Raw genomic sequence first — 19,663 nt, forward strand, 5'->3', positions numbered from 1 at the left:
GCAGCCTAAACCCAGCAGAAGAAGAGAAATAATAAAGATCAGAGCAGAAATAAACAATATAGAATCTAAAAAAACTGTAGAGCAGATCAACGAAACCAAGAGTTGGTTTTTTGAAAAAATAAACAAAATTGACAAACCTCTAGCCAGGCTTCTCAAAAAGAAAAGGGAGATGACCCAAATAGATTAAATCATGAATGAAAATGGAATTATTACAACCAATCCCTCAGAGATACAAACAATTATCAGGGAATACTACGAAAAATTATATGCCAACAAATTGGACAACCTGGAAGAAATGGACAAATTCCTGAACACCCACACTCTTCCAAAACTCAATCAGGAGGAAATAGAAAGCTTGAACAGACCCATAACCAGCGAAGAAATTGAATCGGTTATCAAAAATCTCCCAACAAATAAGAGTCCAGGACCAGATGGCTTCCCAGGGGAGTTCTACCAGACGTTTAAAGCAGAGATAATACCTATCCTTCTCAAGCTATTCCAAGAAATAGAAAGGGAAGGAAAACTTCCAGACTCATTCTATGAAGCCAGTATTACTTTGATTCCTAAACCAGACAGAGACCCAGTAAAAAAAGAGAACTACAGGCCAATATCCCTGATGAATATGGATGCAAAAATTCTCAATAAGATACTAGCAAATCGAATTCAACGGCATATAAAAAGAATTATTCACCATGATCAAGTGGGATTCATTCCTGGGATGCAGGGCTGGTTCAACATTCGCAAATCAATCAACGTGATACATCACATTAACAAAAAAAAAGAGAAGAACCATATGATCCTGTCAATCGATGCAGAAAAGGCCTTTGACAAAATCCAGCACCCTTTCTTAATAAAAACCCTTGAGAAAGTCGGGATAGAAGGAACATACTTAAAGATCATAAAAGCCATTTATGAAAAGCCCACAGCTAACATCATCCTCAATGGGGAAAAACTGAGAGCTTTTTCCCTGAGATCAGGAACACGACAGGGATGCCCACTCTCACCACTGTTGTTTAACATAGTGCTGGAAGTGCTAGCATCAGCAATCAGACAACAAAAGGAAATCAAAGGCATCAAAATTGGCAAAGATGAAGTCAAGCTTTCGCTTTTTGCAGATGACATGATATTATACATGGAAAATCCGATAGACTCCACCAAAAGTCTGCTAGAACTGATACATGAATTCAGCAAAGTCGCAGGATACAAAATCAATGTACAGAAATCAGTTGCATTCTTATACACTAACAATGAAGCAACAGAAAGACAAATAAAGAAACTGATCCCATTCACAATTGCACCAAGAAGCATAAAATACCTAGGAATAAATCTAACCAAAGATGTAAAGGATCTGTATGCTGAAAACTATAGAAAGCTTATGAAGGTAATTGAAGAAGATTTAAAGAAATGGAAAGACATTCCCTGCTCATGGATTGGAAGAATAAATATTGTCAAAATGTCAATACTACCCAAAGCTATCTACACATTCAATGCAATCCCAATCAAAATTGCACCAGCATTCTTCTCGAAACTAGAACAAGCAATCCTAAAATTCATATGGAACCACACAAGGCCCCGAATAGCCAAAGTAATTTTGAAGAAGAAGACCAAAGCAGGAGGCATCACAATCCCAGACTTTAGCCTCTACTACAAAGCTGTCATCATCAAGACAGCATGGTATTGGCACAAAAACAGACACATAGACCAATGGAATAGAATACAAACCCCAGAACTAGACCCACAAACATATGGCCAACTCATCTTTGACAAAGCAGGAAAGAACATCCAATGGAAAAAAGACAGTCTCTTTAACAAATGGTGCTGGGAGAACTGGACAGCAACATGCAGAAGGTTGAAACTAGACCACTTTCTCACACCATTCACAAAAATAAACTCAAAATGGATAAAGGACCTGAATGTGAGACAGGAAACCATGAAAACCCTAGAGGAGAAAGCAGGAAAAGACCTCTCTGACCTCAGCCACAGCAATTTCTTACTCGACACATGCCCAAAGGCAAGGGAATTAAAAGCAAAAGTGAATTACTGGGACCTTATGAAGATAAAAAGCTTCTGCACAGCAAAGGAAACAACCAACAAAACTAAAAGGCAACCAACGGAATGGGAAAAGATATTTGCAAATGACATATCGGACAAAGGGCTAGTATCCAAAATCTATAAAGAGCTCACCAAACTCCACACCCGAAAAGCAAATAACCCAGTGAAGAAATGGGCAGAAAACATGAACAGACACTTCTCTAAAGAAGACATCCGGATGGCCAACAGGCACATGAAAAGATGTTCAGCGTCGCTCCTTATCAGGGAAATACAAATCAAAACCACACTCAGATAACACCTCACGCCAGTCAGAGTGGCCAAAATGAACAAATCAGGAGAGTATAGATGCTGGAGAGGATGTGGAGAAACGGGAACCCTCTTGCACTGTTGGTGGGAATGCAAATTGGTGCAGCCGCTCTGGAAAGCAGTGTGGAGGTTCCTCAGAAAATTAAAAATAGACCTACCCTATGACCCAGCAATAGCACTGCTAGGAATTTATCCAAGGGATACAGGAGTACTGATGCATAGGGGCACTTGTACCCCAATGTTCATAGCAGCACTCTCAACAATAGCCAAATTATGGAAAGAGCCTAAATGTCCATCAACTGATGAATGGATAAAGAAATTGTGGTTTATATACACAATGGAATACTACGTGGCAATGAGAAAAAATGAAATATGGCCTTTTGTAGCAACGTGGATGGAACTGGAGAGTGTGATGCTAAGTGAAATAAGCCATACAGAGAAAGACAGATACCATATGGTTTCACTCTTATGTGGATCCTGAGAAACCTAACAGGAACCCACGGGGGAGGGGAAGGAAAAAAAAAAAAAAAGAGGTTAGAGTGGGAGAGAGCCAAAGCATAAGAGACTGTTAAAAACTGAGAACAAACTGAGGGTTGATGGGGGGTGGGAGGGAGGAGAGGGTGGGTGATGGGTATTGAGGAGGGCACCTTTTGGGATGAGCACTGGGTGTTGTATGGAAACCAATCTGACAATAAATTTCATATAAAAAAAAAAAAAGGAAAATCTCGATTTTTTTTAAAAAAGAAAATCTCTAAAACAAAAATTAGTTTTTTCCAAAAAGTTAAAAAACAAATGGGTAGCATGTTCCAGTGCCTTTTTTTCTGTAAAATATTTTACATAATATAATGTGTATCCAATGGAGGGGGGAAGTACACTAATATTAAAACAGGATAATTGATACTCCAAATCCACTATTTAATGTTAATTTTCTACCCCTTGTCCAATTTTTAATGCCTGAGGGCTCTTCTTATAGCTGCTTTTGAAGAGACTGAATTGTCTAGTATTTCTTCTTAATGGTATGGAAGAACGGTAAAATTCTGTAAAAGGCAGACTTAAATCAATTAAGCCACAAACCTGATCAAATGCCTCCTGAGGGACTAGGCTGATAATTACAGATTAGAGGATCATAACATTGTCAAGTGGCCTTTTTTCCTTAAGGCAAAAACTCTTTTCATTACACAAAGAATGTCCTCACATGGTACACAGCCAATATGTGCTGTTAAATGAATGAATGAACGCCTCTGGTCAAAAAATTCCCCAGTTCACTGAGGGGGAACCTAAGGCCTGGAGGTCAAACAACAAGTGTGAGCTCCAAGACTGGAATGCGTGAACTTCCAGTTTCTAAAATTTCTGCTTCCTTCCCTCAGGCAGGAAACCAATGGGCACAGTAGAATAAGAAAATCATCAGGACTTTTCATGTTCTCTTGAAAGTTTTTTTAGTTAAAGGAACTCTGAGAATTTCCCTTCGTCCACAGATAACAAAGATACAAATATCTAGTCCATAAAAATAATATTTACCTTCTTTTGAAGTCTGAAAGAAACCAGCCTTTCCATTTTTTGACGGCTCACTTTTGGTTTGTTGAGATAAGTGATCTTCTGGCAACTTGGAGCTATTAAATGGGTTCTTCCTTTGCTGGGGAAAAATATTGTTTATTAAACTCATTTTAAACGTCATAGCAGCAACTCAGTGTTAACAAATGCTTATTAGTTCCAAAACTTGATAGTTTCATCCAGTAAACTCTGTCTGGCATGTTTGAAAAATTACTGTCCTGGTTAATGTGGCTGACACAGAATTACCAAATATGCCAGACCAGAATTAAACTGTATAAAATATACTCAATCCCAGAGTCCTACAAAGTTAGACCAGAACCAGGCATTCAAATCTAAACCTCACATTTTACAAAGGTGAGAAAACTTGGGCCTAGTCTAGGTTAGGGTAAAGCTGAGACTGATCAGGGCAGATTCCCCCAATGCTCTTTCTACATAAAAGACTCTCACTGTGCTAGATTAAAGCTGAACTAAATACAATTGTAACTGACCTTTCCTATAAAGATTTAAAAGACACTTATCAAGGTATTTGGAGTGCTTCATAATCACTATTATGATCATCAATTCCAATGACAGAAAGGGGAACAGTAAATAGAATTTTTTTATTAATATAAGACTGAATATGCTTATTGTCTTGACCTTCATAAATTGGCAATACCCTCCCATAAGCAGAACTCTAACAGAGATTCAGGAAGCTATGAATAGGAACATGGACTGATATGGAACTAACAAGCTACTTTCCGTATGCTTAAAAGCAGCAATCCCCAACAGGGGATTTTTTTTATTCTCTAGGGCAAGAAATTGGGGTCTTCAGCAATGTAGAAACATGGTATTCACCAACTTTTTCACCACAAGAGTGACTTCTTACATAAAATAGTAAAAATTATCTATATTTGGTACAAAAAAGGACTACAAAATCCTCTTTATATCATGGTACTTTGATACAATGAGAAAAATGGCATTCCTGCCAAAAATGAGACTTTTGGAGTCTGAGCTCAATCTACCTTAGCCGGAGACACAGCTGACTTCCTTGTGTTTTCCTGGGACATATCAATCACGGTGGAAGCTGGATTTACCACGCTAGAACTGCAAAAGAAATAATAATTCAGAGAATAAACCCTCACCCTTTGAGGAAGCATAAATCATGCCTCTGAAGCTGAAAGCTATTAAGGCAGGACAGGAGAGGAAGTTTGTAAAACCAAACTGCCGGGAAGGGAGAGAGAGTTGGGGCCTAGAGATCATTAAGCAGCAAAGTGAAGGCGGAGGCAGAGCAGACACGAAAGACAGGCATGAGACAAGCAAAACCATCAGAAGCCTTGAGATTTTTATCATGGTACCAGGCACACAGGAGGTTCACAATGTAAATTTGTAGAGATGAACCCATCTCAAAGTCAGAAGCTAAGGTCAGGTGCAGATGACAGGGAGCAACTTATCTCAAGGCGAGGGGATGTCATTGCTGAAAATAAAGCCCCAAAGAGTTTCAGGGCTTGGTTTCACAGAATGGCAGTGGTCACTCTAACTCAGGCAGGAAATAACTGAAGGAAAAACTCCGGTGAGACCAGTGACTTGACAGCCGATCTAAGAGAGCTGTGCAGGGAGGCCGGTACATTCAGGCAACTTGGTGAGGGCTCTCAACCTAACTCTCCTAACTCAGGCTGGGCAGTGAGTTCTTATTCATTTTTTTTTTCAACATTTATTTATTTTTGGGTCAGAGAGAGACAGAGCATGAACGGGGGAGGGGCAGAGAGAGCGAGTGAGTTCTTATTCAAATACAAAAGGGGTAAGGGCAAGCACAGCAGCCAAAAGATGGTGGCAGGTAGAAGCCTGGGGCTGGCTCAAAAGGAGTGAAGAAGATTCTTTACCCAAGGGACAGGACAGCCCCAGGGTGAGAGCACAGTGAGAGTAAATGGAGAAAAGGGAGTTTAGCAGGGTTCCCTCCTGAACAACCACTCCCATGGCTATTAAGGAAGAAAGGAAAAAAAGAGTCAGAGTGGCCCCGGACAGACGGGAAGAAAACCATCTGTTCAGACTTCCTGCTCCAGTGGCCTTGCCTCAGGCATAAAAGGTGAAGTCACTACTGGCTGAAACCACTGTGCCCAGGTGGACTCCACCTGTCCTCTTAGTGACATCACAGACTCAAGAACTTGGAAAATACCTAGGAAGGCACCTGCTTTTCACCATGTAGCAAAGGAACTGGATGTTGGGGAAAGAGAGCAATTTTCCCCAAAGCCACAGAGCCCTGCCCAAGAATATGGTTACTCAAAACATGGGCTACTTGTTCCCACAGCTTCATTTCCTTTCTTTCCCTCTGCACTTCAATTGTTATTTTTTGCACAGACTTAGTCCCAGGAAAAGGATGAACTTTTGAGGAAGCCATTCTTCCTTTTGTTACTCTCTTCATTGTTCCAGAAAGGAATTGCGGCAGTTGAGGCAGATGTATATAAAATACATCTTGATTACATGGATGTGACAAAGAGGGGAAAAGGATGGGGAAGGGAAGGGCAAGGAACAAGAATGGGAACTTATAATGGAGCTAGAATTAAGGCTCATAGAAAAACACATTGCAGGAGGCTATTCTTACAACAGTGGGCACAAATTTCAATCGAGGTATCTATCAGCCAATGTGAAAACAAGTACCTGGTCACTGAGAGAACTCACGGTGTCCATACAATAAAAATAGCCAATAGCTCAGGACTAGAAAGCACTATCTCTTGACTGTCATTTTAAGTAGCCCATGAATGACACAAGGAACCTTACAGCAGAGTCTAGGCTCAGTTTCCTAGAATGTTTTGTATCATCTCCTTATAAATAAAGCCGTCGTATAATCAGAGGACCTCAACCAAATGCTACTGGCTCCATGGATCACCCATTTTGTCCTGCCATCTTCTTCCCTCCTCTCCCACTCACCAAGACTGAAGGATAAGCAGTCTCAACTCTCTCCCCTCTCTGCTCCCCGGAAACCCAGTTCCTGTGCTTCATAGGCCCCAGTTCCGAGTGCCCATATTTCACATCATAAAACCAGACATGAAACTAGTCTCTCTCTTTCTAAACTCTATCAACCAATGTATGTCAGGTCCACTATGAAGTACCTCTTTGACCATCTTTATAAACCCCCTGCAATGCCTTGTACAGCACCTGATACACAACTTGTGAAAAACTGAAAAATGAAGATCACTGAGCCAGTGCCAGGCAGCAGGTAGGTATCCATGATTTTTTTTCTTAAAAAACCCATGTTATTTGCCAAACAACAACAAGGCACATTATTTAAGTTTAAAATAAATGCCTTTGTTTCTATTAGTTCAGAAAACAAAAGAGGAAGAAATGACACATTCAGAGCACGTGGTCAGATACTAAAGTACAGAGATACAGTATCACTGGGCCACTGTGTGTGTTGGGAGAGGGAAAATGACAAGGGGGTGGGACACGTGGTTAGGGACTGGGTTAGTCTGCTTAGAAAAAATGAAAACAACAGTCTTGTGCCTCAAAGTCTGTAAAAATACAGCTACTTCTCAGATTAAGCTCTGGCTTTACTTCTCTCAAGGAATACAGCAATGTTTTGAATTCCTGCCTTTTATTTAGCAATCATCTTATCCTCAGCTGATTTTTGCAACAACCCTTTGAGGTATGTATGCTTCTCCTCATTTAACTCATGAGAAAAACTAAGGCTTGGGAGGTTAAATAACCTTGATGTCACAAAATTAATAAATGAAGACCTGGGGATTTGAGCCAGGTGTGTCTGACCCTGACCCAACAGACAATCACTCGAATAATGGCGAGGCTACACTGCCTCTGATTTCTCACGTTAATAAAGTGGTGGTTTATAGCAAGAAGACTGAAGTCCAGGTGATCCTTCTTTCCCAGTGACTGTCACATCTGTCACTTCCTTTCTACCTTTACAGTCACATTCTTTATTTCTATTAACTTTATTAGCCTCACATCTGACCTCCTGATTCTAAAGTTCCATGAATCCATTCAGCATTCCGCCACTAAGCTGGGATGATCTCAAACACAATTTTGATCATGTCACTCTTTTGCTCATTCTCCTTCCCTGACTCCCCAAGGCCTGTTGGAATGAAGTCTGTTTGAACTTGTCAGGAAGGAACTGGAGATGCTCCACCATGTACCCAATATACTTTCCCACTCTTTCCTTCTATTGCCCCTTCATGCCAAAGAGTTCCATCTACTCATTATCCCCAAAACTCACTTGACTGTTGTCTCCACTTGGTCTATCCCCCCCCGCCCTGCCCTCATGTGTTTGCTCCGCTCTCTGCCCAAATCCTTGCTGTCATCTCCAAGCCCAGTCCAAATCTCACCACCTTGTGATACTGCTCCTGTATCAGCCCAGCTGGAAGTGGGTCTCCTTGTCTCAAATCCTTATATCACGTTTCAGTGGTACTTTGGATTCGAAATTTGCTCTCTGCCTGGCACTATTTGTTATCACATGATCAGATATTCACATACACGGATGCATTATTTTTCCTAAGAGAATATAGACTCTTTATAGCCAGATACTGTGTCTTTGTTTCTTGGAATCCCTCCCCAAGGCAGTAGACTGTGTCCTGCATATAAAAGATACTCAATACATTCCACAGGACTAGATTTTTAAACTGTAGCAAGCCAAATTCCACACCCTGTGCTTGTAATTCTTCCCTCAGGCACCCTTCAAAAACTACCTGCAATGCCAGAAGGAACACTTAGACAAAATGTGTTTACTTTGTTAAAAGAATTATTAAAGTATTAGATTATGATATTGACATTAGGGTTAAAAGTATCTGCATTTTAATACAAGTCTTGGAAGACTTAACTACAAAGAATAATAAGGTATCATACTGTTGCAGGGATGCTGGGGAAAGAGGTGCAGCTTTAAATCATACCACGTGGCCAGCTGGACACTCAACCTGTTTCTGTGTCTAGCCATAAAGTGCTCCCAAGCACATAAAGTGACTTTTAAGAGTTTCTGAACCTTAACTGGCCTTTCCCTCTAAAAAAGTTAAAAATAACAGCAGACATCTTACACTAGTTCTTTGCAGCTTAAATATTAACAGTGTCGAATCAGAAGCAAATTCAGCGAGTGATTTTTTTCACATGTTGTTGCTGTTGTTCACCTCTCTCCCCCTTTGGGTGGCAAGTTTCTTGGAAGCTAATGCTGGGTCACGTCCCAAGTGCCCAACACTGTGCCAGCACATGTTACACTCAGTGAAGCTCAAACACATGGGTAAACAAATGAAGAAATGGCTCAGGGATAAAGTGAGGGAAGTAAATTAGAAAATATGCTACACCAAACCTTTCAAGTCAGCGTTTTTTTTTTTTTAAGTAAAACATTACTTGTCTGATGCCACCATACTTCATGCTACAGAATTCTCTAACACGAATATTCTCAGCCAAGTGTAAGACACTCTGATGTCACAGTGAAACTATTTCTACCACAGGTGATTTGGGCAAATCCAAGATCCTATACGATTAAGAAAGATTGTTTTAAAGTGCTCAGTATAAGTGATTCTGGGGGGCAGGCCTCTAAGAAATGAAACGGTCACATCACTGCATATGCAATATATCCAAGGACCAAAGATCAAATGCATTGTCCTTAGAATGGCATCTCTACCTTGCTTTTGGGAGAAAGCTAGGTGCTTCACATTGAGCTTATTATTGGGGTAGGGGTTGAGGTAAGTGGCTAATTCTTCTGGGAGATTGAAACAGGGAGAGGAAGAGGGAGAAAGAGAGGGAGAGACTAAGAGATTGAGACACAAACAAAAGCCTTCCAGGGAAAAGAACATTAGTAGAAACAATAACATTATTTCAGAATTAAAGACATGGTTTTAATTTCTTGGTCCCCATTCAACAGAGGATAAGACAGAGATCGGTGGCAAAAGTAACACTGAAGCATAGGAAGTGAAGCTTAAAGATTAGCATTTTTGTTCATTATGATGACTCAAAAGTAATCAGTGCTTTAACTCTACCAAAACCAAAGTGAGGTGAGGACATACAGCTTCTCTTGTAAGAAAACTCATTGTTTTCTCACCACTTCCTAGGGAAGTGCAGAAGCCACGGAAAGAAATACCACAGGGAAAGCTTCACCTTGTTCTCCCTGAACTCATTTTGGAGATATTCTCTAGGGATTTTTTTGATTAACAGACATTACAAACCTCTGCAGCAGCCAAGCTCCCTCCTACCTCCATGCCTTCTGGTACTCTACTTTGAATGGCCCCTCTTATAGTTGTCCAAATGTGAGAATACCCCTCACATTCTTGTCCATCTTTTATAATCACCAGAGCTCATGGTGATAATGCTGAGCTGAGAGATTCTCAGTAATGCAAAGCAATGAAGTCTGTAGGCTATCGATCATGTTCTTCATTTGTAACTTAACTTTTCCCTTTCTCCTCTTTTCTACTCTATTCCTGAGTTCCAAACTACTTCATTCAATCATTCATTCATTCACTCATTTGTTCATTCGTTAACCCCTCATTCACCATTATTCTTTACCTCATAATTCATTACCTTATCAACTGTTTTCATTCAAGTGGTCAGTCTCTCACTCTCCGTCTATTCTCCATTCATTCATTCCTTCCTTCCTTCATTCCACAAGACACTCTTTGGGCACTGTTGTACGTGTTAGGAATAGGGCAGTGAACCAAACAAAATATAGCAATAAACCAAAAGGCCTTTTCCTCATGCATTTGGAGGGCGGGGAAGGACAATACATACACACAAAAATAAATATGTAACCAAATGTCAGGTAGTGGTAAGTGTGCAGAAAATAAGAGAAAAGTGCTGGCATTCATACATTCCCCAGATACTTATCACTATATGTTAGGTGCTTGGTACATGGTGGTGAATAATATCCATGTCCTCAACGCTGAGAAAGAAATGCAGTGACGCTCAGCCCTGGGAAAAATCTGGATTTTTAAAAGTTCCTTGGGCAGTTCTGACATACAACTTACAGTTGAGAATATCTCATCAAGTAACCCACGTATCTTTTATAGATTATTAGATATCCCTGTGTCATACAAACACCTGAAATTTCTTCTAATTTCATCTCTAAAACTGTCATACGTTTCCTCTTTTCTCCACTCCCTTGATTAGGTTCTTACCATCTCTCACCTAAACTTCTGTTACAGTGTTCTAATGGAATTGCCTAACCCCATCTTCCACAGTTATCAGAATGATCACTCTAAAAAGCAAACTTGATCAAAATGTCATTTGATGGCTCCTTGTGACTTAAAGGAAAAGTCCAGCCTTTTGGCCAACATGCAAGGCTCTTCACAATCTTGCTCTGGTCTCTTCCTGCAGCATAACTGTCCATCACTCACAGAGCACATCTACTAGACCATTTTCAGGTCTCCAACACGCCAGGCCCTCATGTCATTCTCTGTGCCTATATTGTCATTCTCCCCATGTCTACCTAACATAATCCTTCTCATCTTTCAAGAACTGACTTACATATAACTCTCTCTAGAAGCTTCCCTGACAATCCCTCGCATTCACCCTGGACACGGGGCTACTCCACTGTGCTCCCATAGCTTTTAATTACACTTATCATGTGACATCACAATTTATGGTTATACATGACAGCCCCTTTTGCAAACAATAAGTTCCCTAAGGACAGGGACCATATGTTGTTCATCTCTGAATTCCTAGCTACTATCTTGCATACAATAAATATGGAATAATTACTGACTGACTAAATAAATGACTGAATGAAGAATAAATTAGAAACCCTATAAAATGATTTATTCTACTGGGTGCTAGCAAGACATTGAATCAGTGTTTCCAATCAGCTACATACAGTGATATTTAAACATTTTATTTCTAATAAATATCCTGAAAGTAAACCGAGCCAATATATGGATTAACTGTTCCATCCTAACCATTCATACCTGTTTCTCTTTCCTATTTTTGTACACATTTCACTGTCTTTCTTCTGGCCTTTCTGAACTCTTCTGCCTGTGGTTTAGGCTGGCCCATAGTACCCCCTGCTGATTTTGCTCCAGCAAAAGCAGTAACTGACCTCTGACGGAGGACATCTATTACCAGGGCTTGTTTGTATATAGTCAGAGTATACTACCACCTCTTTGATATGATGCCAGGGCACTGAGATGCCCACTGCCACTAACACAGTCCTCTCTGCACCTAACACTTTGCTTCCCTTGGTTGAAGGCTCTGATCCCCATCAGTCTGCATTCTGAAGGTAATTCTTTAATCTTTAGAAACCATTAGGAACTGGAAGTCTTCCCAGCAGAAAGTCTATACAGGGTGGGAGACAGACACGTGACAGACCTCTGAATCCTTTCATTGAAATGCCCTCATCTGCACTGCACACCACATGATAAGAGCTACTTGGGCTGTGTGTTGGGATGCCACAAACACGCTCAGGCTCTTATTTCAATAAAGTGACCATTCAGAAAAGGCAAGAAGCTGAAAATTTCCATCCGTGCAGGGTTATTAAAAAGTCAATATTCCTTAGAGTGGAATGCATGCTAGATTCCTTCAAAGGAGAAAGGAGAGGCCATCGGGCAACTGAGGGATGTGGCATGGGGAAGGACGTGAGAAGAGGAACCAGAAGGGGAAAAGAAATGAGAAGCTTGGAATGCACTTGAGAAACTAGAGTTTTCTTTAGTGTATTGGGCTGGTCCTGTGAGAGGCCACAGTGTTAATATAAGCTATCACAGAGACCAATCTTCAGACAGGCAGTCTTAAAGGAAGAGATGAGAGAGAGAAACTACAAGGCCAGTCCACTTGCAGCCTCCTTCAGACCAAAGCAGCACCAAAATGGGGACATCTAAGACTATCAGTGTTGCCCGGAGCACCCAACCTTGTTTCACAGAACATGTCATCCCAAGTAACAAAGGAAGGTCTTCTCACCCCAAAACAGGTCTACCTCTATAGTCAAGACATGTTATACCTCATTTATGGGCAGGGTCCTGACCCCCATGGGAAGAGCTTCTCACATCTTTATTTGTATACTCCCCACCTTGGTTCAGCCATGTCTTGTGGATTATTTGGGGATAGGGAGGACATGATGTGCTATCAAGGTGTGGTTCATGAACCAGTGCCAATCTGAGAACTGCGTGTCACTGGTTCGCAATGAGGGGAGTACAGAAATTGCGTGTATACATTTAGACTCATTTATAGCAATTTGCGAAGACATCCCAGAACTGTATCGGGGCTTTATACTTTGTATGACTTTGCTGTTTTCTGTATTTCATTTTTGTTATATTTTTATATAAGATTCCAATCTGTGATGACTAAGAAATACAGATTATTTTTTAAAAAACCAAAACACTGGTCTTTGACCACAGTTTGTGCCAATACTGCACAGTTAAAATTCAGCAACCAGCACTGGAATTGTGAGCATTTGGAGTTTTCCCTTTGCCACTTTAAAGAAAACCTCACTCTCTATTCCTTCGTTCATCAAACCTCTCTCTACTTCCTTGTGTGACAGGTGCAAACAAAGATGAGTTCCGGAAGAATGCAGGTACCAGATGGCGCGTGAGTTCATGCCAGGCACCCACAGTGTTTCAATTCTTCCCAGGCAGGACCCCACAGAACTGTGCCCATACAAACAAGGAATCTTGCCACAGAACCTATTAGAAAAACTGCTTCAGAAACTGCAATATCTAGTCACTGTTGCCTCACAACACTCCCGGACACCTGACTCCTGGCTAAGAAAATATTGACAGGTACTGAGTCATGCTATTGAAGTTCAATTCCTCTAAAAGTACAGGCCCCAAAATACACTTAACACACCCAGTTCGCAAAGGTTAAAGTATAGGTGAGAAACACCGCAGGAACCCGATACTGAGTAAAGTACTAGCTTCTGACATGGGAAGGAAGAAGTAAACAACAGCTCCTTCCACAGTTCTGGATGATTACCACCCATGTCCCGTCATGAGCAAAGCAGCATACATTTTTATTCTGACATTTTTATTCTTGCCTTCTGAACCATACCTCATCTATGTTATAATAACATAATTATAAAGCCACTGGAAATTGCCAATTTTCTTTCTTCCTGTGAAATGCTAAGTGGTTCCCACATCTCATTTCATTTAATCTCATAATATCCTCGTGAGGCAGCTCTGCTCTGATTTACAGATGAAACCAGAAAGACTTGTCTGAGGCCACACAAGGAATGCAGAAAATAATGAAGATATGACTTGGGGAAGCTATATTAATAGCCTCAAATTGAGGAACAGGGGAGAAACACCCACCAGCCTGCATGAGGGTCATGAAGAAAAGCCAGGTAATGAGGGCAGCGGCGCCTCTGTCCCCCAGGCCCTTTGAGATGAAAGGCTTTCTTGGGAAAAGGACAGGAAGTCTGACCCAGATAAAACTGTGCAGTAAGCTAAGTTGGTCTTCAGACACCCCCAAATCTCCTTTCCCCTTCTGTGGTACTTGAACCCTCCTCCCCTAGTTAGTCAGTGTTCTGGTATCCCCATCACCCATCAGATTGGCTCTTAGGAGCTGCTCTCAGCTCCTTAATGATGATTCTAAATAACTATGTTCTCACTCCTGGAGTTTCTAATACTTAAGTTCTCATCTTTCCCTATGGAAGGAAATCCTTTATCTCATTAGGGGGATTGCTGGAAAATGGGAAGTCACCAAGGGGAAGTGGTAGGGGTCGATTCTCACTCAATGTATGTGAGAGTCCATACTTCCATTCACTAAATGCCCACTATGTGCTATTGACCATTTTAAGAATTCTACATTTACTAGCTAATTAAATTCTCAGTAATCCTGCTGGAAAATCATTATCATTCCATTTTTATAGTTGAGAAACCAAAGGCCCAAGAAGTTAAGTCACTTCTAACACAAGGTCACAAAATCAATTAGTGACTACTTATTGTTTAACTTCTAGCCAACATGTACATACAGAACATTACAAATCATCCCAGAGGGGAAACAGTCCAGCCTACAACCCATGGAAGTGAGTCCTCTCCAACCGGGAGATGGATACTGGGTACCTTAATAGAATCAGTATTCCATTATTCACGTCATGTAACTTTACTCATATTTGGCTCTGAAATGCCTATTGATGCCTACATTATAGACCTTCTCCCTCATGTGTCAACTACATTAGAAATATCCCTGTTCTCTAGGTGCCTCAGACTTGGAAACTGACTCAGTGATTATCCTACCAGCAAATTTGTTGACTTCAGCCCTGTTGTAGACTCTGAATTGAATTGTCTTCACTGAGGAGGTACAGATACAATGCAACTGCCTTCCCACCAAAGGGTAATAACTATACCTCCAAGGGATGAACACCAATGGGAAGATCTTAAATACCTAAAAGCAAATCATCAAAAGGTTTCTGGCAATGTAGCTCCACAGTCAGGTACTTCTTAAGAAGGATGCACAAATGTACATTTTTGACTGGCCAGATGGTAACAGGTATGGAAAACACCAAAAAAAAAAAAAAAATCAAGACTGAAATATTGAGGACAATCTGCATCCTAAAGAGGCATTTACTGAGCACCTCCTATATACCAGGTATTCTACCTACATTATCACTAATTCTCACTATAGTCTTTCCTGGTATATATATATTATCTTTCCTATCTAGAGTTAAGAAAAGAGACTCAGAGAGGTTAAATGACTTGTCCATCATCAAATGGCTAATAAGTGGCATATTTAGGATTTGAATTCATGTCTGGTTTCCCAGAAACTTGAGCTTCTTCCATTGAACCAGGTTGTACAATTTGACCATAATTCACCTCTTCTCTGAAACGACTATATTTATTTTGAAGTACCTCTTCATTCTACTCTAAGGTGAAATCATTAACACAAATAAAAATCATCTATTGTTGGTGCTAGAAGAAATCACCCACTTAACATTTTATTTAACATTCAGGTTTGTTAGAAATTCTCCAAGTTGGAAGAGTACTGCTCAGGCTTTGTCCACATCAGGGCCCTAAATTCTCTCATACATACTCCCATCACAGTGCCTGTGAGAAGAGTCTGGTGTTTACACTCATAGCACACCAAGCCATGAATCCCACATCCAGCGGCTCTCCCTGTGAGCTCTACCTTACCTTGGGCTTGCTGGTGCTACATCCTCTGGCTCTTCTAGAGCACCAGTTAGCTCTGGGGGAAGGATAGCATCTTTGTTGACGTTATTCACCCAGCTTTCCTTTGCCTCATTTGCTCTGTCCTTACTCTGCTCAGCTGAAAGAGGAAACAATAAAGACAGGAAGGTTATCCCTCACCTCCATGACCTACAACTCTTATAGTAGCTCTTATCACTGAAGCTCAAACTTGAACCTCAGGCCTTTCCAGAGTGCCAAGGCAATCACTAATGAGTCTGAGTATCCAGGGTCAGAATTACATCTGCAAGTCAAGTCAATAGATTCTCATATTGTTAGCGTCCCTCAAGCAGAATCTCCTGAGAGCATGATTGTACATTTAAATGTGCAGGTAAATCCAGAGACCACTACAGCAAAATGATGACCACGTGTAAGTAGATCTGACCTCAACTGGGGACAGGACTAAATATGTATGCCAGGGGAATTCTCTGGTCAGTGAGTCCTCATTGGAACAGAGACACCATCATTACCAAGCATTTACCAAACATCAACAGTGCCTGACTTGAGGTTGGGCTCTGGGACCCAAAGGGAAATAAACACTTATCATCTGAAATGTTCCTCTCCACTGCCTCTTCCTTCCCCCAGTCTCTACACATCCAAATTCTACATACTCCTCAATACCCAGCTCAGATGCCAAGGCCCCCCAAAAAACTCTGCGTTCCCTATTCAGGAAATAACTTCTTTTTGCCTCTGAACATCAGATCTCTTCACTAGCACCTCTCATAGCATCAACCAAGTACTAAATGCCAGACACAGTGCTGAGTTTTTTGCATGCATTTCCCTGTGAGGAAGGAGTTTTTTTCCAAGTTCACAGGTTTGGAAATTGAGGATCAAAACGTTCAGGAGACTTGCCTAAGACCACAGAGCCAATAAATGCCAGGAATGCTTATACATCAACGTTAAGAAGATGAAGCAGGGGCGCCTGGGTGGCTCAGTCGGTTAAGCGTCCGACTTCAGCTCAGGTCACGATCTCACGGTCCGTGAGTTCGAGCCCCGCGTCGGGCTCTGGGCTGATGGCTCAGAGCCTGGAGCCTGCTTCTGATTCTGTGTCTCCCTCTCTCTCTGCCCCTCCCCCGTTCATGCTCTGTCTCAAAAATAAATAAACGTTAAAAAAAAAAAAGAAGATGAATCAATATAAGGGCTCCCAATTACCAAATAGTCACATTCCAGGGTGGTATTCCCTACAGAGTCTCTCTACACATAAGTCTAATTTCTTCAATTGCAAAACAATCCACAAGGTAACTTGTACCTATCAAGAGTTCTGAAGGCTGGGATGGTTTTGAAAATCAAGAGGGATGCGAGCAACACATGGCATATACTCAACAATAAGCCTTTATTTGCAAGGAGTATGACTTTGAGTCATAAAGAATGAAATCCCAGTTCGCCATTTGCCAATGATACAACCTTGGACAAGTAATTTCACTTCTCTGAACTTTACATGTCCCATATATATAACGGGGATAATAATACCTACCTTACAATACTGCTGCTATAGTTACAAATATAGAGAGTAAATGCCTATCATGTATTAAATGATCAAAAGGTGAGAGCTGTTTTCCTTATTGTGTACAGGTTAGATCTACACAGGGGCTATTCTCAGGGGTAAAAGTTTATACTGTCTAGTCTAGAGTGAGAGAGAAGGCACACTATAAATGTTTAATAAACCCAACAGAATTCTAAAGCCCTCAAAATACTGTCTTTACAGTCTCTTAAGTAATACACTTGGTTGATTAAAGAGGTATCAGATGTTAAAGTTGTTGAAAGAGATGCTAGTCTCTTTCTGTCACCCTACTCAAAGGAAAAGGTTCTGAATCTTCTGAGTTAAAAGCCAAAAGGAATGCAGGGGTAAATGCCTTATAACCCCAACTGTTGGGGTGCCTGGGTGGCTCAATCAGTTAAGATCCTGACTCTTGATTTCAGTTCAGGTCATGATCTCAAAGTTTGTGAGTTCAAGCCCCATGTGAGGCTCTGTGCTGACAGTGCAGAGTCTGCTTGGGATTCTCTCTCTCTCCCTCTCTCTCTCTCTCTCTCTCTCTCTCTCTCCCTCCCTCCCTCCCTCTGCCCCTCCCTTGCATGTGCATACTCTCTCTCTCTCTCTCAAAATAAATAAAATAAACCCCAACTGTCTATACTACTACAACTCAATACAGTCTCTAAAGGACTTCCCATGTTTTTCTACATTACCCTGGGTCACTGAGCCCTGCCTTCATCCATCTGAATTCAGGGCAAGAGGATTTTGAACTGGGGGACTACACATTATGCAAAGCACACCTCTAAATGACATCCCTCAGCAGCTTCCAGTAAAGATTCTAACACCCTTCCCTTCTCTTGACAATGCCTTCCCCACAAATGCTGGCTCAAAATGTACTACCCAAATCAACTCACCTGCTACCTGGAGCTTCTTCTTTCTCATGGATGCTCTGATGATATCTGCACCATGAATTCTGTCTCTGTGCCTTTTTGCCTTGGCTTCATAAAACCACTGGCCACTCATATTCTTCAACTGTTGGTCATCCTTAATTTTTTCAGGCAAATGTCTACAAAAGGAAAAGAGCTTTCCTTTGCTGAGAGCCCATGGTAAATAAATGAGTTTACCGTGACAGTGCATAAAGAAATTTGTAAACAGAAAGACAAATAAAGCTCTCAATAATTTAGAAGACCCCACAAACCTCTTAGATGACTAAGAAATATATATTCCTCTTTGAATGAAAAGTCGAGAAAGACAAGGCTTACACTTTTTAAAAATCAAAGATTTTATCCCTGACCTCCACATGATGTCTGGAATTTCTCAAGAATGGATTCACTTTTGGGCTGTGGTCTTCTGTGTCTACTGTTCAAATGCAAACACCCCAGGGAAAGATGATATATTAAGCATCTTTAAGCTTTGGTCCCTTTAGCTGTAAAAAGAGGTTAATCATACTAATCTACTTCATGGGATTGCTTTGAGGATTAAATTAGCTAATGCATATAAACTGCCCTTTGCAAATGCCTGGCACTTAATACCCAATGAATAAGTGGTGGTGTAGTTATCAGCTCATCAATCCTTTCCATTTCAGTGAAATGAGTTTTATCAGAGACTTTCTGTGGGGGAAGTGCATGATGTCTCTGGGTCTTAATGCTAGGGAAATGAACGCTGAAAAAGCAGGCAGGAGGCAGGCAAGATCAAATTTATGGTAGGAGGGGGACAGGGAGTAGAGGCAGAGGCACAGCCAATTGTGCAGCTACTGCTTTCAAGGGTTCCATGATCACTCATGCTCACTGAAAAGCTAAAGCCTATAGAACAAAACAAATGCAGCCCTAAAATCTTCCTAATTTACTCACTTAAAAAACACTGTTCTACTTAACAAGTCTTTTTTTGTTCATCGTGATAAGTGTATTCTTTAATTCTCATTCCCTATTTCTCCCACCACCACCCCCCCACATCCCCTCTGGTGACCATCAGTTTGTTCTCTATAGTTAAGCATCTATTTCTAGGTCTCTTTTTTCTTTGCTCATTTGTGGAATTGTAAATTCCACATGAGTGAGATCACATGGTAGTTGTCTTCCCATGACTGACTTATTTCCTTTAGTGTTACACTCTCTTGCTCTATCCCTGTTGTTGCAAACAAGATTTCTTTCTTTTTTTAGTGGCTGAATATATTCCATTGTAATACACACCACTTCTTCTTTATCCTTTGCCT

General features: G+C 40.9%; 1 protein-coding gene across 20 annotated transcripts in view; it reads right to left on the minus strand.

Moving 5' to 3' along the window:
• The window catches only part of SYTL2 (synaptotagmin like 2), a 155,821-nt gene that overhangs the window by 38,373 nt on the left and 97,785 nt on the right, over nucleotides 1–19,663 (minus strand). For all 20 annotated transcript variants that reach the window (XM_015074891.3, XM_027039928.2, XM_027039927.2 and 17 more), the window contains 4 exons: nucleotides 18,369–18,520; nucleotides 15,933–16,065; nucleotides 4,911–4,992; nucleotides 3,877–3,991 (listed from right to left, as the gene is read on the minus strand). In XM_015074891.3, the coding sequence (XP_014930377.2) occupies nucleotides 3,877–3,991; nucleotides 4,911–4,992; nucleotides 15,933–16,065; nucleotides 18,369–18,520 (482 nt within the window). The remainder of the gene's footprint in view (nucleotides 1–3,876; nucleotides 3,992–4,910; nucleotides 4,993–15,932; nucleotides 16,066–18,368; nucleotides 18,521–19,663) is intronic.

The sequence above is a fragment of the Acinonyx jubatus genome, chromosome D1 (genome assembly GCF_027475565.1).
Source record: "Acinonyx jubatus isolate Ajub_Pintada_27869175 chromosome D1, VMU_Ajub_asm_v1.0, whole genome shotgun sequence".
Taxonomy (NCBI): Eukaryota; Metazoa; Chordata; class Mammalia; order Carnivora; family Felidae; genus Acinonyx; species Acinonyx jubatus.